This window comes from Pipistrellus hanaki (genome assembly GCF_964339955.1).
Source record: "Pipistrellus hanaki genome assembly, chromosome: 18".
Taxonomy (NCBI): Eukaryota; Metazoa; Chordata; class Mammalia; order Chiroptera; family Vespertilionidae; genus Pipistrellus; species Pipistrellus hanaki.
The window spans coordinates 24,784,165-24,811,040 of record NC_140520.1 but is presented as its reverse complement, the minus strand read 5'-3'; the positions used below and the strand labels follow the sequence as shown (position 1 = coordinate 24,811,040).

Genomic DNA, 26,876 nt, shown 5'->3' with positions numbered 1-26,876 from the left:
TGGCGCGGTGGGACGGGCAGTGGTGCTGAAAAACGCTCCTTCCTCCTGGCACTGAGTGTGAGTGGTCCATTGACTCCGGGAGCAGAGCGAAGGAAGGCATACCTGAGTGGGGAGGGGAGAGCAGGACTGAGGAAGGAGGCTGATGTGCTGGGGGCAGAGAAGGGAGGTCCTGGCGGTGCCCAGGGCATGCGGAGGGGGCCAGTCTCTGGCTCCTTGTGCTCAGTAGCTTCTCTTGCTGATCTCACCCCGAAGGGCTGGAGGTGGGAACCAGAGGGTTTCCCATATGAGACAGAGAGAGGAAAGGCTGTTGTTGGTTTTTTAAATTTTTTTTTTCCATTTTGCTATCTCACCAGTTTCTGCCCATTCGGTCTGCCAAATGTGCATTATATGTATTTCTGTTAATTGAAGGACACGGCAATAGCTTAAAATAAACCCCATCAGGAAAGGTATGAGCTACGCACACACACACACACACACACACACACACACACACTTTTAAAAATATACCTATCTCCCTCCTCTGAAAGCATATGATGATGTTTAGTTTGGGGGCTGGGATGGAGGGCTGGGATCTGGGGAGCATCCAGGTAAATCCTCTTGGTGTTTTCTGGTTCTGCAGACTGGAAACCACTGACAGGAACAATCAGAAACAGGAGAGAGCAGAGAACTGCAGAGAGAGGCGTGGAAGCTTCCTCCTGAGAGATAATGTTGAGCTCCTATGTGATTTCGTTATTTTTATTCTGAAAAAAAAGGGGGGGCCTTAATTTTAAGTTATGACCTTTATTTTTCACTCAAACTAATAAGGCAGCATGGAGGTCTGGTGGGGTGGTTAGACAGCAGATGACAGAGATGTTAGCTATTTTCAGCATTTCTATTTAAAAGGTTTTTTGTTTTTGTTTTTTTTTGTTTTGTTTTAATGAAAATCCAAAACATATAGCCAGTTCTGATTTTGAGTAAAGTTGTCTTTATGAACACGAGATATTAAAAGTGTCTGTTAGTTTGGGGCTTTATTCGGAGCAGGTGAGAGTCCCAGGAGAGACACGTGTGCATACTTATACTTAATTGCTGCAAGGAACGTATGTGGAGATCCCTGTAACCTCATCAGAGCCCTGGCTTCCTCTCTTCAAAGTCAGAAGCATTCAGAGCTTCGCTGGTTGAGGTTCCCTCTGTTATCCGCCATCATTTCACAACACTGCTTAGCACTGGTGCTTCAAATAGCTTTATTTGCAAAGCTTCTTTTTTTTTTTATGGGAAACTGAAGGTTTAGTTTACGAATCCAAACTGTGGTAGTCCTAAATTTAACTCAGTGGTAGTCAAGAGGGCAAGGTATGTAGCCATGTGAAAATTGACACTCTCTATTTCCTTCTCATCCTCAAGTAATTTAAGTTTCCTGTAGGGTATTTGGAGGCAATTCCATTGGGATTTCCCTTATGCTTACCCAAAAGTGTCTTTTAGATTAAATTATCATTTTATTAGACTTGTATTATATATACTATTTCTACTTGTTTCTATAACAATTATGGGCAATAGGTTGATTATTCTAGTTGAGTTGGTGGCTTTTTAAAATTTCCTTTTTTGTTGGCCATTCTATTACCCCTTTTGGTTCAATGTTATTTTCCCAATCAAATATATTGTAATAGATGGCTTATTTTCCCCTTAGCAAGTAGAAGTCTGGTATCTCTTGTATTAGCTAAAAAGGAATCCATTAATGATATTTTTGAACAGCTCAGATGAATAATAAATGGATTTAGAGTCACCTCAGAGTATATGGGAATTTGTAAGGGAACACATAAATTCATTCTAATGGAGCAATTAGCTTTGCACAGAGCATGTAGGGTCCAAGGTGTGAGACAAGGTTTTAAACTTTTTTTTCCCTTGATGATGTTCACTGTTGAAATGGGAGGAACTTGTCATGTCTTGGCTGCACCAAAGATTTTGCCACAATGGGTAGCGATACTCTTGTTTTTATACACATGTCAGAGACTGAATAACAAAACATAGAGAATGCTTAATCATGAGCCCAATTTAGAAGAAAAGGGAAAAAAAAATGATTGGGCTACTGTGGTTTATTTGCCATCATCATGTATTACCAGAAAATTACTAATGTCTTACTTTGAGCAATAATGTCTGGGTCATAAATTCACTTATAATACAATTCCTTTATTACAATGAATTTTTTTTTTTTTTTTTTTAGGCAAAAGTAGAGAATGTTATTTACGTTGATTGCTGTGGTATAGAGTGTTAAGGACTTGGGAAGGGGAGTATCCGGGAACCTTCCTTATGCGTATTCAAATATCTACTTTAGCATCATCAACTCTTAGGAGTTCAGTAAGTCTTTGTTGACTCATGGTGGACAGATAATAAATTTTGAAATTAATTAGGAAGCCCTCAGACATGTCAGAGAGGAAGGGAGAGGGGCAGAGAGATAGAAATATCAACAATTAGAGGGAATCATTGATTGGCTGCCTCCTGCACGCCCTCCACCGGGCATCAAGCCAGCACCCCAGGCATGTGCCCTGACCAGGAATTGAACCGTGACCTCCTGGTTCATAGGTCAGTGCTCAACCACTGAGCCACACTAGCTGGGCGGGCATGCTTTTATTTTTTTTCAGATTCTCGGTCCAACTCCTGTTTGTTTGTTTTCCCCTCCCATCTGGATCCCCAATAGCAACAGAGAGCGAAGGCCCAGCCCCGCTTCCTTGAACCCATTTATATGCTCCCGGGCGCACTTCTGGTTCCAGCGCTTCCATCAGGAGAACAGAATCCAGTCAACCTTTGCAACCCTCTTAAACAAGCCCAACCGTCATCCCACTCATCTCCTCCAACCCTAACCCTCCTTCTCTGTTCTCAGTGGCGGCACCTGACTTGCTGGATCCAAAATCTGCCGCTCAGAACTCCAAACCGAGGCTCTCGTTTTCCACGAAACCCACCGTGCTTGCTTCCCGGGTGGAGAGTGACACGACCATTAATGTTATGAAATGGAAGACTGTCTCCACGATTTTCCTGGTGGTCGTCCTCTACCTGATCATCGGAGCCACCGTGTTCAAAGCCCTGGAGCAGCCGCACGAGATCTCCCAGAGGACCACCATCGTGATCCAGAAGCAAACGTTCATTTCCCAGCACGCCTGCGTCAACTCCACTGAGCTGGACGAGCTCATCCAGGTAGTGGCACAGAGGAATGTCCCTCTGTTTCCTCTGTGGGGGAAGGAAGACTGAGAGGTAGAGGAGGCACCTCATAGCACAGAGCTGTCCTGGTTTGCCTGTGGGGGCCCCCCGGATTTCCTTTTCTCCTTCACATGGAGTTCTTCTCTGCAGACTGTCAACTTTCTACACAGCTTCCCTCTTTTCTTACTTCTACCACCTTTTCTTCTCCTTTTTCCTTATCTCTCCCTCCCACTATGCCTTCTCATCCTCTTCTGTTCCTGCTCTTCTGTCCTGGCCTCTCCCAACTTTCTTTTCCTTTGCCCTGCCTTAGAACCGCCAGTGGACCCCTATGGACCTGGGGTTACTTGCTGGAGGTCCTTCTGGCTCAGTGGACATTGCCACCTGAGAAAGTTTGCTGAGGAAAATGTGAGGCAGGAGAGCTGGTTGATTGTGGCAGGGACCATCGTAAGGTAAAAAAGACGAGTGTGTGGTGTGATCCTCTGAGCTTGGCACCCCTGGTGGTTCACAAGTTGTAGCTTCCATCTTTCATGGAGCCCAATGTCACTGGTAACAACTAACTGCCTTTTCTGGGCACCGAGGGAGGAGTGGTTAATCATTGCTTCTCTAGATCCCAACTGAAAGCAATGTGCACTGTATGGAAAAATAGAGTTTTGGAATAAAAACTAATTTAGTTTGAATGTACTCTATAAAAGCAGAATAGTATCTTTATGGAGGAACACATTGTTTTAATATATAATCCCAAAGTGACTTGCAAGTTTCAGTTAGGCTCCTTGAGATAGCTATGTTTTTGTTGTAGATTATTTATTTATTTATTTATTTGCATGAAACATAAGCCAAACCAAGAATCCTGGTCAAGAAGAAAGCCCTAGAACTTTCTTATAAGGAGAGATCTGATTGTTTTTTGAAAACACTCTTCCTCATCTTATAGTTGGTTTTACATCATTTGAATGCATTGAAACAATAGATTGAGGAAAGAAATTATTATTGGTTTTAATCCAGTATCGTGTTCTAAGACCCTTCCTCTCTTATTTCTTTTGGCCATGGATTCCTGAATGCTTTCTCTGCCCTTTGTAGCCCTTTATATTTATAGAAGACACATACGAGTTATTATTACTCAAGTTTTACTCAAAATTCTCAAAGTTAATATTCTCTGACCCTCATTTAGCTCCTACCACATTCATACACTTCTGCATCTCACTTACTTGACTTAAATTTTGAAAGGTCTCCTCATATACTTATATACTGAATTCTCTATTATTTTCAGATGATAGCAACATCTCCAGCATTAACAGTGCACCTGGCAGCTAATATCATTCTCCTACCCATTCCCTTGCCTGTTCCTACATAAGATCTCAATCACTTCACTCTCTTTGTGCCTCATAATCTTAAGAGGTACTAAAAATCTCTGAAGAAACCCCATATACCTTGGGTATTAGAAGAAGATTTCTAAATAAAAGAATAATAATAAGAAGAAGAGCTGTAGGCTGTCTTGGAGGTAGCCCGAAGTAGTGGTAAAAGCCTAAACTTTGGGATAAATGTATTTTAAACTCCAGTTGAGTACTCTTTTAGAGGTGCCATCTTGAGCAAGTAATGTTGTTCTCTAAGCTTTAAATGATCTCTTTGGACTGAGGAAAGAATACATATAAAAGAGGTAATTCAAGGAAAGCATTTTAGTGCTTAAAAAATATTAGGTTTGTTTGCTGTTGTTATCCTCTTATTCCATATTCCTACTCCATTCCCCCCCCTTTTTTTTTTTGTTGAAATATCTGATTCTTGTCATCTGAATTGAGATGGGTTTAGTCGTGGACAGGAGAAAAAGGCCTGGGATTTCAAGACACTGCTGGAGGAAACTGTGTGAATTCGAAAATGGTCCCACTCTTCGGCACCACCCAGATTTAGGACTTGAGATCGTGCAAACAACTTGAAGGTCATGGCCGGTGGAGACCATCTGGAGGCGGAGATGGTCATTTTTGCAACATTGCTTTTGGAATGCCAACAAACAAAGCTCAGCATATGACCTAATTCTTTTCTTTCTGCCCCACAGAGGCAATCCACTTTAGCTTCATTAATATTCACTGCTGGTTGAGTATTTTTGTGCTTATTTAGTATTTTTTTTTCAAACGCAGAAGTTGCCCATTGCTTATTCTATTACTCACCTTTATAACCATATGGCTTTAATAAATTATGTTCTCTCTCTTTGGTAAAATAAATCTTTATAATGGCATGGCTTCAAGGACCAAGATCAGTGTTTTAATAGGGAGGAAGGCAAATGAGCCAGTAATCATATATTAGAATTACATTTCACTCATCTGATTTTCATAAATTTCAGGATGTTTTATTTTCCTATTTAGCCATCCTTTAAAACCTCACTACTACATATATTATTATTATAACTTTGTTCCTGGAGACTTAGTCTGTTCCTTTCATTGCGCCATGCTTCCCTGTCTTTCAGTTGTGATCTATCCCTTTGAAAAAACAGCCCCCTCTTCCATCTTTACCGACTGATTATGTATAGGGAAAGACTTTCACCAATTAGCTGCGCTTGAGAGGCCTCTCAAACCTTTGCTGTAGATTCATCTTCTCTGGACTTGTGCATGTAAATTTCCAATTAGATGGATTTGCCAGTTTCTTTCTTTCTTTCTTTTTATTTATTTATTTATTTTTTTTAAAGGGGCTTGTAATCTCTTGCTACCTCTGGTGTCTATCCGCAGTACTGCAGGTTTTCTGGAATTGCTGGAAGCCAATCAAGTCACTTTTAGTCTCAGTGGTCCCCAGGTTTGTGGAGTGTGTTGCATCTTATCAGTACTCTGTGTTGGGCAAGACAGAAACGATCTCTTTGGGTAGCCCCCCCAAAAGCCAGGATGTCGGACGCATGCTCCACTCTCTTCTTGCCCCACGATGGAGAGGCTGCCACGCTGTGTTGGCCTCTGTCTGTTGTACCGTGGGTCCTCTGGAGCAGAGGCAAGATGTCCAGTTCACTTTTGCTCTCAGTGTTTCTCAGGCATCCAGACTGTGCCAGGCCCTATCAGCGCTCTGAAGTAGACAAGATGGAAACCAGTCCCATCCAGCCAGCGTGGGTCAGTGGTGGAGCATCAAGCTATGAACCGGGAGGTCACGGTTTGATTCCTTGTCAGGGCACATGCCCGGATATTGGGCTTGATCCCCAGTGTGGGGCATGCTGGAGGCAGCCGGATCAATGATTCTCTCTCATCATTGATGTTTCTCTCTCTCCCCCACTCTTCTTCTCTTAAAAAAACAAACCAACTATATATATATATATATATATATATATATATATATATATATATATATACACACACACACACACACACACACACACACACACACACACATATATATATATATATATATATATATATATATATATATATATATATTTTTTTTTTTTTTTTTTTTTTTTTAAAGAAACCAGCCAAGACCGGTTTGACTCAATGGATAGAACATCAGCTTGGGGACTGAAAGGTCCCGGGTTCGATTCCGGTTAAGGGCATGTACCTTGGTTGCGGGCATATCCCCAGTAGGGGGTGTGCAAGAGGCAGCTGATTGATGACTCTCTCTCATCAATGTTTCTAACTATCTCTCTCCCTTTCTCTCTGTACAAAATCAATAAAATAAACAATAAAAAGAAAGAAAGAAACCAGTCCCTCAGGCAGGACCCTAGAAACCCAGAACATTAGATGCTCATTCCAATTCTTTCCCTTCTCAGGGGCTAGGAGTTTTCTTCTGATCATGTTGCGTTGAAGTAGGGGAAAGACTGGTGATCTGAAAGATAATACAGGCATACCGTGGAGATATTGTGGGGTTTGGTTCCAGACCACCACCACAAAGCTAGTATTACGATGAAGCAAGTCACAATTTTTTAAAAAATTTTATTTCCCAGTGCATGTAAAAGTTCTGTTTACAACATACTGTAGACTAACAAGTGTCTTGAAACAATAGCATTCTGTCTTAATACATCATAAATGCCTTAATTAAAGAACACTTTATTGCTGAAACATGCTAACCATCATCTGGGCCTTCAGTGAGTCACCATCTTTTTGCTGGTGGAGGGTCTTGCCAGGATGTTGAGGGCTGCTGACTGAGCAGCGAGGTGGATTCTGAAGGTTGCCACATCAATGGACCCTGCCTTCCATGGCTGCTTTCTCTGTAGCATGTGATGCTGTTTGATAGCATTTTACCCACAGTAGAAATTCTTTCTGAACTGGAATCAGTCCCCTCAAAACCTGCCGCTGTTTTTCCAACTAAGCTCATGTAATAGTCTCAATTCTTTGCTGTCCTCTCAGCAATCTTCACAGCATCTTCACCATCAGCTTGTTCTGTCTCAAGAAACCACTCTTTGCTCATCCATAAGAAGCAGCTTCTCATCCATTCAAGGTTGGTCATGAGATGTCCCAGTTCAATCACATCTTCAGGCTCCTCTTCTCATTCTAGTTCTGTTGCTATTTCTACCACATCTGCAGTGACTTCTTTCACCGAAGTCTCCCCTCAAAGTCATCCGTGTGGGTTGGAATCAATTTCTTCCAAATTCCTATTAACGCTGACATTTTGACCTCTTCTCATGGACCACAAATGAATGTTCTTAATGGCATCGAGAATGGTGGATCCCTTCCAAAGCTTTCAATTTACTTTCCTCAGACCCATCAGAGGAATTGATATCTATGGCAGCAAAATCCTTACGAAATCTATTTCTTAAATACTAAGGCTTTAATGTTGACATTGCGTCCCTGGGCTGCAGAATGGATGTTGTGGTAGAAGACATGAAAACAATATTCAGCTCACTGTACATGTCCGTCAGAGCTTTTGTGTGACCAGGTATGTTGCCAGTGAGCAGTCAGATTTTGAAAGGAATTTGTGTTTTTGAGCAGCAGGTCTCAACGGTGGGCTTGAAAATATTCTTTAAACCATGTTGTAAACAGATGTGCTATAATCAAGGCTTTGTTGTTCCATTTATAGAGAAGAGGCAGAGTAGATTTCGCATAATTCTTAACGGCCCTAGAAATTTCAGAATGGTAAGTGAACGATGGCTTCAACTTAGAGTCACCCTAACAAGAGAGTCAGCAGGTTCTTTGAACCTTTGAAGGCAGCCATTGACTTCTTCTCTCTAGTTATGAAAGTTCCAGATGGCATCTTTTTCAAATAGGAAGCTGTTGGGTCTACATTGAAAAGCCGTTGTTTGCTGTAACCACCTTCATTAATTGTCTTAGCAGGGTCTTCTAGCTAATTTTCTGTGGCTTCTGTCTCGTCATTATTGGACTTCACCTTGCACTTTTATGTTGTGGAGAGAGCTTCTTTCCTTAATCCTCATGAACTAAAATAGCTTCAAAACTTTCTCCTGCAGCTTCCTCACCTCTGTCAGTCTTCCTAGAATTGAGCAGTTACAGCCTTGCTCTGGATTAGCCTTTGGCTTAAGGGAATGTTGTTGGTTTGATCTATCCAGACCACTAAATGTTATACACATCAGCAACAAGGCTCTTTCTCTTTCTTATTCATGTGCTCACTGGAGTAGCACTTTGAATTTCCTTTAAGAACTTTTCCTTTGCATTCACAACTTGGCTAATTGGTGCAGGAGGCATCCCTTTTGACCGATCTTGGCTTTCAACCAGTAGTAGGTGGCCAATCAATGATTCTATCTCATTTTTTTTAAAAAAGATAAATCCTTATTGATTTCAGAGAGGAAGGGAGAGGGAGAAAGAGATAGAAACATCAAGGATGAGAGGAAATCATCGGTTGGCTGCCTCCTGCACACTCCCTACTGGGGATCCGGCCTGCAACCTGGGCATGTGCCTAGACTGGGAATCGAACTGTGACCTCCTGGTTTATAGGTTGATGCTCAACCACTGAGCCACACCGGCCGGGCTCTCATTTTTGATGATTCTATCTCCCTTTCCCTCTCCCTCCTCTCTATGAAATCAATAAAAACATATTTAAAAAGAAGAATCGCTGTGTCTGTCCTGTGAGAATAGAATGCAGTTGGGGATCCAATCAAGAACCCTGTGGGGAGATGGTTGATTGTCTGGGTGAGGACAGAAGCAGTGAATGTGATGAGATACAACCAAATTGGGAGATTTCAAAACTAAACTTGGCAGGATTTGATGTGAGGTATGAGAGGAAGAAGTCAAGGATGAAGAGCTAGAAAAACGAAGATGCCAGTTAATAAGATGGGGACAACTCAGCTGGAGCAAGTTTCAGGGGTGAGGTCGGGAGTCCAAATTGGTGTATGATTGGTTTGAGTTGTTTTTCAGACACTCTGACAGAGGAGCGGTCCAGAGTGAAGAATACATTTGGGAGATGTGAGCATCTTAGTGATGCTACATGAAATCACCTAGGAGTATGGATGGATGGAGAGGGACAGGACCAGGCACTCAGAGGTGAGGGCGATGAGACACTGTTCAGGGAGATTAGAGGAAATCAGAGAGTGTGGAGTTCTATGAGCCAAGTGAGGACACTTCACAAAATGGGAGAGACCAGCTCTGTCCAATCCTACTGCCAAGTCTCCCTCTCTTTACCATGATCTGTAATAGTCAATTGGTACTGTAGTCTGTAAACTAATGATAGTAATTTTATGTATAATTAGAAATCATTAAGCCCAAACATGACACAAATAATTTTTGAGCAGTTAGCTCAAACACTAAACACACGGGCTGTATATGACACAATCATAAAAGATAAGTCATGTGACCATTTGGGACACATTATACACATGTGGATAAAATAAACAGGATGTTCACCAGCTTTCAAACTTTTGAATGGATTCTTTTAAAAAATTTAATTATACATTTATGCATTACTTGGCGCCTTTAAAGTGTTTTCACATAGAAATAAATTATAAGTAATAGCTATGCCCAAAGCTATCATATAGCTGAACTGTAACACCAAGACCTGAGACTGAAACCATAATTTAAAAAAAAAATTTACTGCTTTTATTTATTTTGCTTTTATTATTTTTACTTACTTGGAGCTAGTGATCCATTTGACATCTCTGTGCCTTGGCTTTTGTGGAAGATAAATAATATGTATCTGGTTTCTGTTGTGTGATACCATATTGATAATGGTCACAGAGTTATTTTTATGAGATGGTGAAACACCTCAATCTGACAGTGCTGGTTCCAAATGGACTCTAGAGGACACTCAATAGAAGCACAAATTAAAAGTGAAACAGCGAGTGAAGTTCAAATGCTTTCAGTCGCCTCCTAATGCGAGCACTCTTCCCCCTTCATGCATCTCCTGGGCCCTCAAGAAACTCCATGTTGCTCACTGTGACTTTTCATTTCTCTCTCTCTCTCTCTCTCTCTCTCTCTCTCTCTCTCTCTCTCTCTCTCTCTCTCTCTCTCCCCCCCCCCCCCCCAGTTTAAATGTATCATGCTCATTCCACAGGCATAAACACATTGCTGTTTCGAGGGAGTCTGAGGGCAGGAGAGAAGTGAATATCACTAAGGATGTTTGGTCCAACGAGATCGATCATCCCTTAAAGATCACTCTAGCGTGCTGGCCTGGGTGGCGCAGTTGGTTGGAGTGTTGTCCAGTACATCAAAAGGTAGCTGGTTTAATTCCCTGTCAGAGCACATCCCCACGTTTTGGATTTGACCATTATTGATGGCTAATTTGGGCCGTACAAAATTTGATTTACTCAAATACAAATCTGATGCACTGGTCTCTTTGTTGGTTGTGCATGGGTGCACAGAAGCTGAGATCTTCAATCCTTGTTATGTCCTTTGAGTTACATATTTAGGAAGGGCAGGAAATCAATAATAAGACAAAAGATGGCTCTTAGAAATGGCATCTTCATAGGTTGGTTGTTGTGCCCTGAAATGCTCTTGGGACTGGTATCCTTGTGTGAATAAAGATGAATAATACAGCATCTGTGAATGACTAATGTAGAAAACACGGGGAAAGATGCCAGGCTCGATTTTGGTGCTGATGGTTGTGGTGTGACACTCTTAAGCTAGTCTGAGAGGTGCCTGAGGGAAGGGTTTAATTGCATTTTTGTGCAAGAACTATTGGACACTTGTCAAAGGGTAGCCCTGCCATTCCATTCGGCTTGAAGAAGTAAAAGAAATTCTATCATGTTCCTGTTTCTCAACCAAGTAGGTTTCAGCTAATCCGGTATTTATTTTAACTGGGGAGTGTATGGGTGTGTAATTGAGAATGATGGGGAAAACTTGGGAGGAAAGCTAAGAAGCTCAGACAGGAAGAGTATGAATCACTACATTTTAGGAAGTAATTCATACGCTATTTTTGCTGTCTTGATTGGGTGACACTGAACCAAGAAATATAAACATGTGAAGCAGTTTTGTAAGACTTTTCTTTGCATAATGTTAGCAAGTCATCAGTACATTTATCTGTGGTGTCTGAAGAAATGTTACCTGGGACCTGCAAGCACAGACATTTCTTGGAGGCTTATTTAATGGCAATGAGTCAACTCCGTGGAAGTGAGAAATACATAAATTTTTTCAGGGCTTGAAGCAGAGGAACTGTCTATTAGAATATTATTGGAATGCTTTAGCATTGTGATATTTGATCTTTATCAATGACTAAATTGGGTTGTGAAAAGTTAGATTTACTCAAATACAACTCACATTAGCTGATCTCTGATATGTGTGTGTGTGTGTGTACAGAAGCTGAGATTTTTCAATCCTCGTTATGATCTTTTAGTTACCTATTTAGGAAAGGCAGGGAAAAATTATTTAAAAATATATATTTTATTGATTTTTTTTTTTACAGAGAGGAAGGGAGAGAGATAGAGAGCTAGAAACATCAATGAGAGAGAAACATCGACCAGCTGCCTCTTGCACACCCCCTACTGGGGATGTGCCCGCAACCAATGTACATGCCCTTGACCGGAATCAAACCTGGGACCTTTCAGTCCACAAACCGAAGCTCTACCGCTGAGCCAAACCAGTTTTGGCAAATCATTTGTTCTTAAAAGCCACAAAACCTGTTTCAACGTATAGCTATTGTGGAAATATATGCTTATGTGTACTGGAAAATCAGTTGAGCAAAAATCAGTGACATTCTCTTGAAAAAGCCAACAGAATATCCAAATTTGGGGATTCTGTGGATACATGTCATTGACAGCGAAACTCCCTCGTTCCATTTTGGGCTACTTCTTTCCATCAGTTTAGAATGTCAGGCCTCAGAAACAGTGCGTGAATAAATCCTGGTTCGTGTGGTTGGCCTTAGGCAAATGGTATAAAAATGTACCATATTCTTCAATGCTGTGTCTCCTTGATCGCAGTCTTCTGCCCACACAAATCCTATTTTAAGGACAACCTCTTTTTATAGAACTTCCTAGAGAGAGTGACTGTGAGTCTTATTGATTCCCAGCTTATGCCTGTACAACTGTCTCTTCTTTGTTATCTCAGCAACCTTTATCTTTCTCCCTTCTGTATCCCCTTTTGTTTCTTTGTGACTTCTCTCTCAACCTCCTCTCTCCCTATTTTTTCCCTTTCTTTTGTTAATCTTATCCCCCAACTTATGCTGCGATGAAAGGGGCCAGAAAGATAGATGGAGATTGGAGATTAATACTCTGATAGACTATTAGAATACCATACAATAATATGGAATCTAGGAAAACTCATGAAAGCACGTACAGCTAGGGAAATGCAGGTCTTGGTATGCTGGCTTCACATGAATTTTTCTGGCTCCTTCCGTGTTGCGCTGACTCAGGGGTCCCGATCTCATGTTAGCCTGATGCCCCACTGTGTCATTCCAGGCAGGGCTCAAAGAATAGCAGAATTTCAGTGTTTCAAGTTCAGTCCTTGTTTGATATATACATCATCTCTACCACAACTCTACAACAACTTGGATGATGGTCACTCATCAGTGGATGCCATTATACAAATTCACTCAGCGATAGAGAAGTGGTTATGTAAACTGTGTTACATGTAGCTACTCAGTGACATGTCTATGAAGTGAGTTATTGATGACTTCAAAATGCCTTGGAACATGCTTATGTTATATGAAAATAGTTGAAAGCAGGTTTACTGCTTATAACCTTTAACCAGACTAAAAGTTAAATACATGCAGGTTGCAAAAAAAAAAAAAAAATCTCTTTTACAGACTGTGAGTGATTTTTTTAATTCTTATTTTTCCAAATGTTCAATACCATGCATAGTACTTTATGATTGGAAAAAATCTTCCAATGTGGATATAACCAAGGGATACAGCCCTCTACCCAGCAGTACGCCTCCTGCTTCCGGTCCACCTCCAACTAATTCTGTGGTTCCCTGTTTTGGACTTTAAGCCTTTTTTTTTTTTTTTTTCCCTAATGGGAAATCAATTTGCACTTTCAAAAGAGCAAGCAAAAGGGTGTGCAGTTCATTAGTCTGTATAAAAATAGCTTTGACATGCAATGGCGTAATCCCCAATAGGAGGAGAGACCTGGGAAGGTAATCGAGATGTTGACTTTTTGAGGTGCTTTCCAAAGACTGTTGTGCAGATACTGCTTCCTGTTGGAAATGCTACCCTTTTTACGTTATAAGAATTAAGTCTTTTAAGGTTTGTGTTTTTTTTTTTTTAAAGGGTGCCTTATAAGAATTTCTAATTAATGTGTGGTTAAACTTAGGTCATCCATTACTTGGAAACATATTCCAGGACTTTGAAAGCCTTTTAAAGAAACCATGAAAAAAATAGATTAAAAACGTTATTGCATGTTGTCTTGGTCACTTAAAAGATATATTCTGGGAAAACCTTGAAAACTTGCTCCTTTAGCAGACTTTAAATATAGCATATTTAATCTGCTGTGTTCTGTATAAAATATGCAAATGTACTACTTCATCTTTTTTTTTTTTCTCCATGAAAAGAGAAATATATATTGTAGAAAGAAAGGGATTAGTGATGTTAGATTTAGAAAAGTCTCGCCTTCTTCAATACTTATAATAGTTAATTTAACTATATAGTAATTATGGAGGGTTTTTTTTTTGTATTTATGTAGATGCCTCTATTTTTTTCTAGGCCAAAACAAACAAACAAAAACCATAAATGCCATCTTCATATAACTACAGAACTTCTGAATAAAAACGAAGTTATATGGAATGTGTGTTAAGTTCATTTGTGAAATTGGAGGTAGGGTGTATATTAGTATAGAATATTTGATACCAAAAGTTACTTCTATAAAATGTAATCATCCTAAATATTAGATAATATCCCTTGATTTCTCAAATATATGCAAAGTTGGACACAACTTGAATATCCAATAAGGAGTAAGTAATCCATGTTTTCTCAGCCATATAGGGTTTTACTTAAACTAACAGGTGTATATTCTTCAGAGTAGAACTCTAAGGCCATGATAGATTGTTTTGGTATAAAACTTCCTGCTTATGGGAATTAGCTTTAATGCTGCAGTAATAAATGCCACACTGCAATGAAATGTAGCATGTTTAACACACTATTCGTGAAAATATCAGTACTATTATTTTGCATCATAATGTGAAATTGTTATTTTATTTGGCCAAAAAGTTCTTGGGTATTGACAATATTACATAGTTCAACCCAGTATTATCATTAGCTGAGAACTGCACTGGAGTATACTTATGGAATATTATGATAATATGGTATAGCTTTCAAGAATTTGTTTGCTCTCTTGTTGGATTATCAATAGTACCAGAAATATTACCTCATGCATTGAATTCATGGGACCATTTTTATGATGTCAGTAATTTTCTCAAGTTCCAAGCCTGAGCTAGTTTCATATGATTACAAACAAATGTCTTAACAATATTTGGTGTTAAAGCTCATTATATTTCTAGAAAGACAGGTGACATTGAGACATCAACATCTTATAATTGAAGAATGCACAAATTTACAGTAGAATGCTGTGAACTTTGATTCTAAAGCCATTGTTGTCATGGAAACTAAGATTTTCATAATTTTGAGTAATTACCTTTATCATTTCTATGAGTATAAGCCTCTTAGAACTCTAAGTATAAGCTCATAATCTTGACTATGATTCAATTTTCTTTCCTTGTGCACATTCTATTATTGACTATAAACTTAAGAGCAACATTGAGTGACAATCTAACCAAGATCTACTATATCTATTGTAGATTTTAAGTTTGGAAACCCTTCAGGTAATAATAATATATAAGAATCAAATACATAGAACCCAACATTACTTCACCCTAACCTAAACAATTCAACTTATTCATCGGTCGTCAACATGACTTCATTTCCACAAAAATTGCCTTTAAATGGAAAAGTAAATTTTTATTATTGGTGAAGTGGTTGTTTGGTCACATTATATGGCATATACGGGAACAGTTCTAATGAAGGTATTTGTTAAATAATCTAATAGCCTGAATTTATGTTGAAATTGCAGACTCTTAGATCTATGACAGTGCACTTGCCAAGGGCATTCAATTTCCTGTGGATGGTGACCAAGAGAACTTGCACAAAAATATAAAATAAATTTACAAGAATATTCCAGAAAAAGGACCTCATGGTAGACTCATTCTCATAGTAATTTGACATATTCTCAGTTCCATTTCAAGCTTCTGTTGCAATAATCACAGCTCTGTGATAACTATTTACAGCCCACACATGGCCAGGCATACTGTTTATAAGTCTACTTTTGCTTATTTTGCATTTAAATAATTTGTGGCCCTTGTCCAAGTGTCTGGGTAATGTCGCACCTCATCATGGACAAGAAAAAGAACAGGCTAAAAAATCATGGTGCTGGTTATGAAAGCTATTTCAAGTTAATTGTTGGAGGAATTAGCTTGCTTCTAGTCAGTAAAGTAATTCACTTACTGTGGTGGAGTCTAAGGTTATGCCTTATCTCTTATCATCTATATCACCCATGTTTTTACTTCTCTTGTTTCCCCATTGCCCAACACCTGAAGCAACTGATTATCTTTTTGAATAAATGAATGTAAAATATAAAAGATATACTTTGGATGCAATTATAATCTATCTCAATCCCCACCCCTCTTCCTTGATTTTTAATGGAAATGTTAGTTTTTCCTGGGAATCATAAGGTTAGAGATCCCTGAGCCTATGCTTACAATGTGTGTGTGCCTATCTTAAGATATTTCCAAAGACATTTATCAATGAAATGTAGCATGTTTAACACACTATTCGTGAAAATATCAGTACTATTATTAAACTTAAAAATATTTTAAGTTTATCTGTCCTATTTTTTTGTCTGCTCATAATTATTTAATTAAGTACCACTTTCTTGCCAACGGTCAATATATTTAATGATAAAACACTGATATCATTGAGAAATTTATGTGACAAAAAAAACCAACAACAACCCCAAGTCTGTTATTATTTTTATTTAACATTGCTTTAGAAATACTAAGCAATGTAATAAGAGATGAAAAGTAATAAAACATAGTTATTGAAAGATGATGAGATAAAATGTCTTATTTGTAAACTATAAATTTGCTTACTTTGATTTTTCAGGTAGAAAATAAAAAAGAAATAAGAGCAGTGAGTTGAAGTAGCATAGATCAGCACTTCTCAAGATGTGGTCCCAAGACCATCTCAGAGGTTTAATGAGCTATTTTCTTAGTAATACTAAGATTTTTTTTTCTTTTTTTCTTTTTGCCTTTGCGCTCTGATTATCTCATGAGTTTTCTGCAGGCAATGTGTTGTTCTCTCTCAATATATTGAAAGAAGAAACATATATTAGGATCTGTTTTCTATTAAGCCAGATATTTAAGAGATTTATAAAATTATAGAATAATGCCCCTTTCTCACTGAATGTTTGTTTTGGGAAACATTTATTTTTCATAAAAGTAGATTACTTATGTTCATATATAATGGGATTCTTGTTATAGTTTTCATGAGTAGAAACATTTCAAGAATTACAAATTCAAACAAATGTAAATATCATTAGTTATAACTCACATGTACAAAAACTCATTGATGTCTTCAGTGTTTTTGAGACTATAAAGTAGTTTTGACATTAAAAAAATTGAGACCTGCTGGTGCAGAGAATGAGCAATATACTGCAATAACCAGTTATAATTTAAAATGGAAATAATAATATATCTTATAGACCTATCTGAAGTATATGAAAATAGTTTTGGATATTAAAGAGGACTCAATAAATGGAGATTCATACCATGTTCTTTGATGGGAAGTGTTATTATTATACTAATGTTTATTTTCCTTAATAAATTTATAGATTTCACATATATCCAAACAATGGATTTGGTAAACCTGTGGAAATGAAAATTTGTATAAAATTGAACTAAAGGATCTTAAAGTTTTGTGCAAGAATAATAGGTAGTAACTGCAAAAAAATTTTTTTAAAGAAGTATAATCAGGTAGACCTGTCTTATCTGATATTAAAATTATAATATAGAGTCAGATAAGGAAAATCAAATATTTAACTCAAAATTAGTTTCATTGTACTGTGAATATACTTGAATATGTATATGCTTGTGTGCATTGATTATATGATAAAGGAAATATTAGTGTTCAACCTCACTCACCATAAAGGATATATAAATGAAATAATTCTTATCAGTTTAGTGAAGATAAAATATTAGTATTAGAGGTAATAATATAGCTAAGCATTTATAAATTGTTGGGGAAAGAAACTGTAAATTGCAACAACCTTCTTGGATAACTATATATCAAATGCTTCAAAATATTCATAATCTTTAATGTGGCAACTTTATTTTCCTCTCTCGAGGAAATATTCAGAAATGCAAAAGTATTTATACACAAAAATATACATGGCACCATTTTTTATAATAAGACACATTTTAGAATGTCTACATATTGAGAAATGATATTTTCATAACAAATATGGTATTGACAAGGAAAAACTGCATCTAGAATAATGATTAAAAATAGAAAATACATTTCATATATTTTATAAATCCAACTATGTAAAAAGGGTTACAAAATACCAGGAGAAGATACCTTAATAAATTAATAGTGATTATCTCTGGATTCTGGAATTATGAATAGTTTTTATTCATAACATACCTTTATAACTTTCTGTATTTTTCTAATTTTTTTGCAATGAACACATGTCTTAGCTAATGTAAACAATTATAACTCAATTAACTTTACACACAACCACTGACGTTTTAATTTATAGATGAAAATACAATAGATGAATGAGACTTTATTCTGTATTTTAGTTCTGGATTACCTGCTTTACCATACCTGACAGTAACTTCTTGGATAGTGCTTCCAAGTATTCATACAGTGTAGTGTTTGCCCATTCACCAGTAAACTATATAATCTTAAACAAGCCACTTTACCTCTTAGGTCTTTCATTTCTTTGCCTAACAAATAAAGTTTTCTCTAATTTTAAAATCTGTAAGTCAAGTGATGAAGATTTCTAAGACTATATTTCCAACAGAAATGTCTTATTTGAACTATCTCTATGGTTTTCTTTCACTACACATTTTCTCCTAACATATTCCCATTATTTTTATTTTATTTATTTTTATTAATTTCAGAGCGGAGGGGAGAGGGAGAGAGAGATAGAAATATCAATGATGAGAGAGAATCATTGATCGGCTGCCTCGCACATGTCCTCTGTTGGGGATCAAGCTTGATGGGACTGTGATCTCCTGGTTCATAGTCAATGCTCAACCACTGAGCTATGTGGCTTGGGCTCATATTCTCTTCTATGTTTAGTGTTTGTGGAACTTCCAATTCCCATCCCCAACATCTGATGATTGAAGAAGGGCTTAAAATGTCATCATCTGTCTGTCTGTACTACTCAAGGCAGCATCTATATCCTCGTGGTCCTACGGGAATATTGTTAACTGTATCTATGGGTCTTTGGTGATACTCGTTGTCATAGAATTTATAAGAATCCGTAGAGAGTCTAAGAATCTAGATATAGATGACTTACTTAGGGAATAGTGAACTGCAGTTGCCTTTCCTGTTTCATCTTTGCCTGTTTTGTTGGACCTCATTGATATATGTTCTCTATAGCTTCACACTTCCCAGGTTTGGCTACTTATGTTTAACATTCAAAACAATTAGGACTTTGGAAATATTTGTGTTTTTGATGAAGGTGTATGTATTATTTAAATTGTAGTTTACCACCTGATATTTTAATTCTGTGATGTTTACTTAAAATGCATTGCCACAGTTATTTGCTAAGGTAAATAAGTCACTATATATGTTAATGGGTGATATGAATTCATATTGGTACAATATGACAAGCTGCCTGCAGATCCATTCACTTGCTATCAAATAGAATTATTGAATTTATTAAATCCTATAGCATAAAGTTGTAATCTATATTGTATACTTTAAGTGGAAAAGCAAATCTTAGCATTGAATCTCCTTGTCTAATTAGCCATCTGGGGTGGAATATATGCTGTTTGATGCCTCCATGTGATTCATGTGTACTGATGAATTTCTTTTTAAACTTGCAGCAAATAGTGGCAGCAATAAATGCAGGGATTATACCGTTAGGAAACACCTCCAATCAAATCAGTCACTGGGACTTGGGAAGTTCCTTCTTCTTTGCTGGCACTGTTATTACCACCATAGGTAGGAGACAACTTACTTTGTTTTTTAATTTTGGTACAGCTTGTGAGCTAAAATTCATTTGTTTGAATTTTTTTATTTTTTTACAGTCGGTCAAATGGTCTTTGTAAGGTAGAAAACTAGATTTTAGTGAATTAATTTTGGAAAGAAGGTTTAAAGATTTGAACAAAGGAATGATGGAAATGAATTAGTTACTGTTTCAGAATCCTGAGTTAAATTTAAAATGCACATGAAACTCCAGAGTAGTGCAGTTGTTATTCAACTAATGGGTAGGAACTTCATGCAATGGCTTGAAATTATGATTTGTGTGTGTGTGTGTGTGTGTGTGTGTGTGTGTGTGTGTATGTGTGTGTGTGTGGTAGGGGAAGGCAAATAGTTTTAAATTTTCCTGCATCTTAGATTCTTTGGTTTTAGAAACAAAGGATTGGAATACAATTTTGACTTTTTAAAATGATTTGATATCAACTTTTTCAATTTATAGGTTTTTAACTCTACATTTTAATAGGTTATTCCTGTTCTTATATGCATGTCTATTTTAATCACTTCAGGGCTTTCTTTTTTATAAGTGTTTCCAATAGTGTGTGTGTGTGTGTGTGTGTGTGTATGCCTAAGGGACTGGCTGACTGGCCAGTAGCTATGACATGCAATGACCACCAAAGGGTAGACGCTCAATGCACAGGCATGGAAACATGGAACAAACTGATGAATCACAGAGGCAAGTGAGGAGGGGAAAAGGCAGGAAGAGATTAGCCAAAAATCTTATATGCATACTAGAGGCCCAGTGCATGGATTTGTGCATCAGTTGGGCCCTTGGCCTGGCCTGTGGGGTTCAGGCCAAAACCAGCTCTCTGACATCCCCCGAGGAGTCCTGTGTTATGAGAGGGCACAGATCAGATTGAGGGACCCACTGGTGCACGAATCCATGCACCAGGCCTCTAGCATCCTATATAATAAAAGCTTTATATACAAATCAACTGAATAGCAGAATGACTAGTCGCTATGATGTGTACTGACCACCAGGGGGCAGGCAATCAATGCAGGAGCTTCCCCTAGTTTGCAGGCCTCAGTCCGGCCAAGGCAGAGGCCAGTGTGGACCCCTGATTGCTCCCTGCAAAGGGAGGCTACTGGTGGTGTTGGGGGCATGGCTGGGGAGCAGGGGGCACCAGGCTGGCCAAGGTGGATACCAGTGGGCCCCTCCCCCCCATCACCATGCTGGATGCCCCACAGATCGGCCCTGATTGCCTGCCAGGCTTAGGGATCCTACTGTGCATGAATTTTGTACACCAGGCCACTAGAGTGTGTGTGTGTGTGTGTGTGTGTGTGTGTGTGTGTGTGTGTGTAAAATAAAAGGCTAATATGTAAATTGACCAAATGATGGAACAACCAGTTGCTATGATGCACACTGACCACTAGGGGCAGATGCTTAACACAGGAAGCCAGACTCATGGCTGGCTAGTGCAGTGGGGGTGGTAAGAGCCTCCCTGCCTCTGAAGCAGTGCTAAGGATGTCTGACTGCTGGCTTAGGCCCGCTCCCCTTAGTCTTTTATTATATAAGCTATAAATTGGACATCCCCCAAGGGCTCCTGGACAGTAAGAGGGCACAGGCCAAGCTGTGGGGAACACATTCTCCCCTCCAAACCCCTGCCCTGAGTGCACAAGCACCTTCTAGGCAGCAGAATGGGTATGTGTAGATAACTTCTCTTCTGTTAGTCACTCAGTGCCCAAGAAATACCCAGAAGACATAAATCATAAATGCCAGGCTTGGGGACCAGGGAGAGTTATAGCTGTCTGGTTTAATGGAAAGAGGTCATTTTAAAGCATAATATTCAAGAAAAGGAAAATGATCCATTCACAGTTATAAAGGAATTTCAAGTGGAAGAAAATATGTGTGCAAAACCAAGTTCTGCCCTTCCACTTATGCCTCTCCTGGGCTCGATTTCTGATTTTGGGCTGTGAATTAAGTTTCTAAAAATTTTCATTGTATTCTTTGGTGTCATTGACAAGTGACACATTAAGTTTATAAGGTTTCAAATCAGACCTGTCATTATGAATCCACTGCAGTGCCTCTTTGTGCTGGGTCACTTGCCAGTGACATAAATACCTTAGCATGTTGATTTTTGCCTTCGTTAAGAGGTCAAGGAACGATGTTTACTCTTACTTTTCCATTAGCTAAGTCAAAAAGTTGTGTGGCTGTGAAAATCTGGAAGAATGGCAACCTTGATTTCTAACCATAATGACAGGTTAACTTTGGCGTGTAGGCATCTCAGTCATTTCTACTATGGAAATGACTGTTTATTGTGAAAACTACTTAGAGTCTGGAAGGGAAAAAAAACTCACGGACTGAGTGAGAATGGTTTGTCTCTGCCCAGTGAAAACTCAAAAGTCCAAGTTATAACTCATCATGACCACCACTAAATTATTCCACAGGAGACTCAGTCATTATATAGCCTTCCTGTTGCAGGGTATGTTTATAAACAGTCTCATTTTTTTGAATCCCAAATTCAGTAAGTTTTGCAGACATATCCTTCAACACATGAAAAAAATAAGCCATTATTACCAGCCTTACCCCAAATGATAGCCATTAAGCACGGTAACTGATTATTTAGTTGTTTAGGTAGCTGCCTGACAGCCCAGATCGCCTACTGTTCTATCTCGGGCTTCAGTCTTAGGTGAGTTAAGTCATTCCAGGTCATCCAGATTTATTTCATGGTCTTTTACTCCCAGGTCAAGGCCACCTCCTCTGACCTTGCACTAGATCAGGGAACATCTGGCCGGCAGGGCGTATATGACCGGCAAAACCATTTTATCTGGCCCTGCCACGGCATTAGGGGTACATTAATTAACTGACCAAATATAGCAGGCTAATTTTTAAACTGATCATTTTGTATGGCCTTCGAATGCTGTTATAAATGTCCAAATGGCCCTTGGCAGGAAAAAGGTTCCCTGTCCCTGGACCAGATTATCGTTTAAGGTTCAGTGAACATTTTGGCCTCTTGCATAGGTGTGCGTTTGGAAATTTAAAATGTAGTTGTACTCCTTCTCTCTCCCCATCCCCACCCCCTCCTTTGCTCGCTCAGTCTCTTTTGTTCAGCATGTGTAACTTGAAGCTAAGTTGTATTATCTGGAAATCTGACTGGAGCCACAGATACAGAATCTGTATTGTTCTTACTGAAACACAGCATAGAATTAACATTAAACTTAAATAAAAACAAACCTAAATGAAAAATGAAAAAAAAATGCAATTACTAATAATGCTAATGATTAATTGTGTGGGCCTTGAAGTGGTTTTTAGCAATCATAGAAATTGTAACCTCTAGCACTAGTTGCATTGTTATCAGCCATTTAAAAATAGAACTTGAACTGTAGCTGGTTTGGCTCAGTAGATAGAACTTCAGCCTGTGGACTGAAGAGATCCCCAGTTCAATTTTGGTCAAGGGCATATACCTGGGTTGTAGGCTCGATCCCCAGTAGGGGGCATGCAGGAGGCAGCCAATCAATGACACTCTCTCATGTTTCTCTTTCCCTTTTTCTTCTGCTCTGAAGGAATAAACAAAACAAAAACAAAACAACCTATTTAAAAAAGTAAAAATAGAACTTGAGACAGTAGTTTTGGAGAATAAATTGCAGTGGGTTTTATAAGGTGCCTGGTACAGGTAGTGCTTCAGCATTGGCTGCTATTGTCCAAGACTTTTCTATTCAATATTAGCAATTTGCCTTAGAGACCAAAGTTATCCTTACTGTTCATTGGAAATATGCCCAAGGAGAGTTCAGTTACACAAAATGGAATATTAAAGTTTAAGGACTAATTTTAGAGAATCTCTTCATATGTCTATATACTCTTTCCAAAATCACGCCATTCCAAAGCCTTCACAAATTCCATTCCATAGTTGTACAGACTAAAACCCATTTTTTAAAAAGAATTTTCTCTCTCTCTCTCTCTCTCTCTCTCTCTCTCTCTCTCTCTCTCTCTCTCTCTCTCTCTCTCTCCCCCCGCTTTCCGACTATTAACCAATTCTGCTGGCTCTGCCTTTAAAGGAGATCCACCATTTAACTATCATTTTGGTCCCAGCCAGCATCATCTCAGTGTCAGGATCCGTGCAGAAAAGAACCTTCTACTCAGAACCTTCTGTGGTTTCCTACTCAGTTAGAGCAAAAACCATACTTTATGCCTCTCTCATCATAGATGCAAGTTCTATGAGGTTAAGGGATTTTATGTGTTCGAATCTTTTCTGTATTCCCAATGTCTGACCATAGTGGGTACTTGATAATTATTTCTGGATTAAAAAACTAGGCATTCTAAGTGGTATGAAGTATGGCTTACTAGACATGATATAACGCTAAATCGATACTGATTATACTAAATTCTTAGCTCTTTCAATAGATTTCATTACTAATTTTTTGTTTGTTCATTTGTTGAATCAACAAATAATAATACAGTACCACTCTGCTACTGCAACAATAAAGATCAATTATTTGAGCTTAAGTTGCATAAGGACTAGTTGAGAGGCCAAAGGGGCCAATGATCATTTACCCTCTAGTGCAGGGGTCCTCAAACTTTTTAAAGTGGGGGCCAGATCACGGTCCCTCAGAGAGCTGGAGGGCCGGACTATATGAACTACTAATTCCTACTGTAACACCTCGGCTGCGCTCACTGCCCAAAAAACCTGGTGGGCCGGATCAGACTCCTCTGCGGGCCGCATGTGGCCAGTGGGCTGTAGTTTGAAGACCCCTGCTGAGTGTGTCAAGTTTGTTTCAGAACAATCTATGGAAGTGGGTAGGAGTGACACTTTACATAGATATCAGGGTAGACAGGTAGGTGAGGAAAGGGACAAGGAATACTTTCCTTAGTGAGCATCCTGGTTGAGACTGGAAAGATAACTAGGAATTTTCCAGGCGAGTAAAGGTGGAAAGGAAGCATTTGAGGCATTGGGAGGTCATGAAGACATGATCAGGGGCCTAAGACAGTATGTTCTGTTAGGGAATTGCAAGTTATCTAGAACTGTTGTCTGTCACTGAAGGGACTCATGCTCAGGACCATGTACATTAGTAAGTCAGTGTAAATAGCTCCTGTTGAATCAGTGCTACTTCTGCCACTGCTGGGGGTGTAAAGAACACAGTCTCTGCCTGCAGTCCAATGTGCAAGATAAAACTTGCACGTATGAAATAACGGAAGAATAGCAGAAACAAGCACATTCACATCATACATGGAAACCATGGTTGAAGTGCTGTAAGAATTGAGGAAAAGGAAATATTATGTGGGCTGGAACTGGGAGGAAAGGTTTAACTAGAGAAATGGAATGTGAACTCTGCTTTGAAGAAAAAGTTTTGGTTTGGTTGATGAAGGGGATAGAGCCTCTGAGTCTGTAATGTGGCTAAGTGAAAACACAAGGAGAGGAATGAACTTGAATTATTTTGAGGATTAGAAAAGTAAGCATTTGACTAAACCAGAGGAATTGTTTAAAGAAATAGTGGGAAATATTATTGACTGACTCAGGTGGGAAAAAAAAAAGTTAAATATAATTTGATTTTTGTGAATTTTGGACCTACTGTAAGACAGAACATGGATTTTCCTTTTTTTATTTTGGCAAGTGGAAGGACAGGTCAAAGTGACATTTGAAGATGCATTTGTCAGGAAGAGGATCTATGGAGACTGACATCTGAGAGGACAATTAGGAGGTCATTTCAGTGACCCACGGAAGGAGCAGGAGAGTATTAGCTGAGGGGATTGGAGTTGCTGTTGAAGAATGAAAGTAGGACAAAATGCTAAAAAAAACTAGATGCAAAAATCAACAGGCCTTGGTGACTAATACAATGAAGAGAAAGGAGTCAAAGTTTTGAATATTGAAGCGCATATTTAGGCAGCAAGCTTGTAATTCATAGAGAGCAATACTTGATCCTGTGAAGGGAAAGGAGGAAAAACAATGGCCAAGTCTTTATATATTGTATTACATCATGAAGCTTCATTTTAGTAGCTTCCCCCACCTCAATTTTTATTTGTTTATTTTTTGGTTCGGACAGTAGAGGAGTACAGGTGGGCAGACTCCCTCTGGGAGCTCACAGCTGGGTTGAAGAGGCCAACAATCAATTGTTAGCACATTAAAAAACAAGACCGCTGTCGATGGCCATACGCAGTGCATAAGAAGTTCATGTGCAGTGAGAGGGAGCAGATAGCAGAACTGGGTGCGGAGTGGGAGGTGTTCTAATGGAGACTATTCAAGGTATCTGGGCAGGTGACAGTTAGGCTGAAACTTGGGTGATGGAAAGAAAGCAGCTGGGTAAAGAAGAGGGCAAAGATGAGTAGAGGCAGAGGACTCAGCAATGGCAAAAACCCTGAGAGGGGCAGATTTGGGCATATTCCTGGGTTTCAGAAGGGTCCATGTGGCAGATCCCTGAAGAAGCAAGATTAACAAGAGCCGGGGGTGTGGGACTTGGTAGGTCAAGGTGACACTGAATTCAGCGGGAAGCCATGAGTGATTTAAGCAGAAGAGAGATGTGACCTGACTCAGGTTGCCATTCGGAGGGCAAAGGAGGGCAGGGAGACTGGGGAAAAGGTTATTGCATTCATCCACAGGAGAGAAGATGTTGACTTGAACTAAGGAGGGTGAACAGTGGACAGATGTATGATTAAAAGGAAAGTTTCCTGATGGAGATATACTTATTTCTGAGAACGCTGGGTTTTAATTTGTTATATTAAAGCTAATAGGAAATCACTGGTAACTGGAGGAAAGGCTATTGTCAAAATGATGCAATGGACAACTGCATTCTAATTTGAGGTCAATTGGAAGTCAGAAATAAAATGTAATGTGGTTAAATAAGGCATTACCATGATAAAAATTTTCCCTGTTGGAAAGTAAATTGGAATGCTGGGGCTGAGATCTGCCTAAACTTATCCCTTAACCACCATGATCTCTGATGGCCACATGCATAATGACAAGGGTACCACTATGGTCTACAGTAGCTTTAAGGTCCCAAAGCATCACGTTTAGTCTTACGGGAAGCTTTCCTTGGATCAACTGTGCTCACAGTTACAAAGCATTCGTTTTCTACCATTTGAGTGTAGAGATTGAATTCAGTTATGTAGTTTCTATATTTTGGACCAGCCACGGGGATTTTTAATTTGCTTCTATCCAGGCTGAATTGTGAAAGCTGTCATGACAATTGTCACAGATTTGCGAAAGCTGTCATGACAATTGTCACAGATTTACTGCAAGCCCCTA

The 26,876-nt window shown here is 39.0% G+C and overlaps 1 protein-coding gene across 5 annotated transcripts in view; it reads left to right on the top strand.

Moving 5' to 3' along the window:
• Nucleotides 1-26,876, top strand: part of KCNK2 (potassium two pore domain channel subfamily K member 2) — a 148,954-nt gene that overhangs the window by 56,989 nt on the left and 65,089 nt on the right. For 4 of the 5 annotated variants that reach the window (XM_084865523.1, XM_084865521.1, XM_084865524.1 and 1 more), the window contains exons 2-3: nucleotides 2,852-3,162; nucleotides 19,545-19,662. In XM_084865523.1, the coding sequence (XP_084721649.1) occupies nucleotides 2,852-3,162; nucleotides 19,545-19,662 (429 nt within the window). Of the gene's footprint in view, nucleotides 1-2,240; nucleotides 2,329-2,851; nucleotides 3,163-19,544; nucleotides 19,663-26,876 lie in introns of those variants that run through there. The other variant, XM_084865525.1, reaches the window with a different exon arrangement.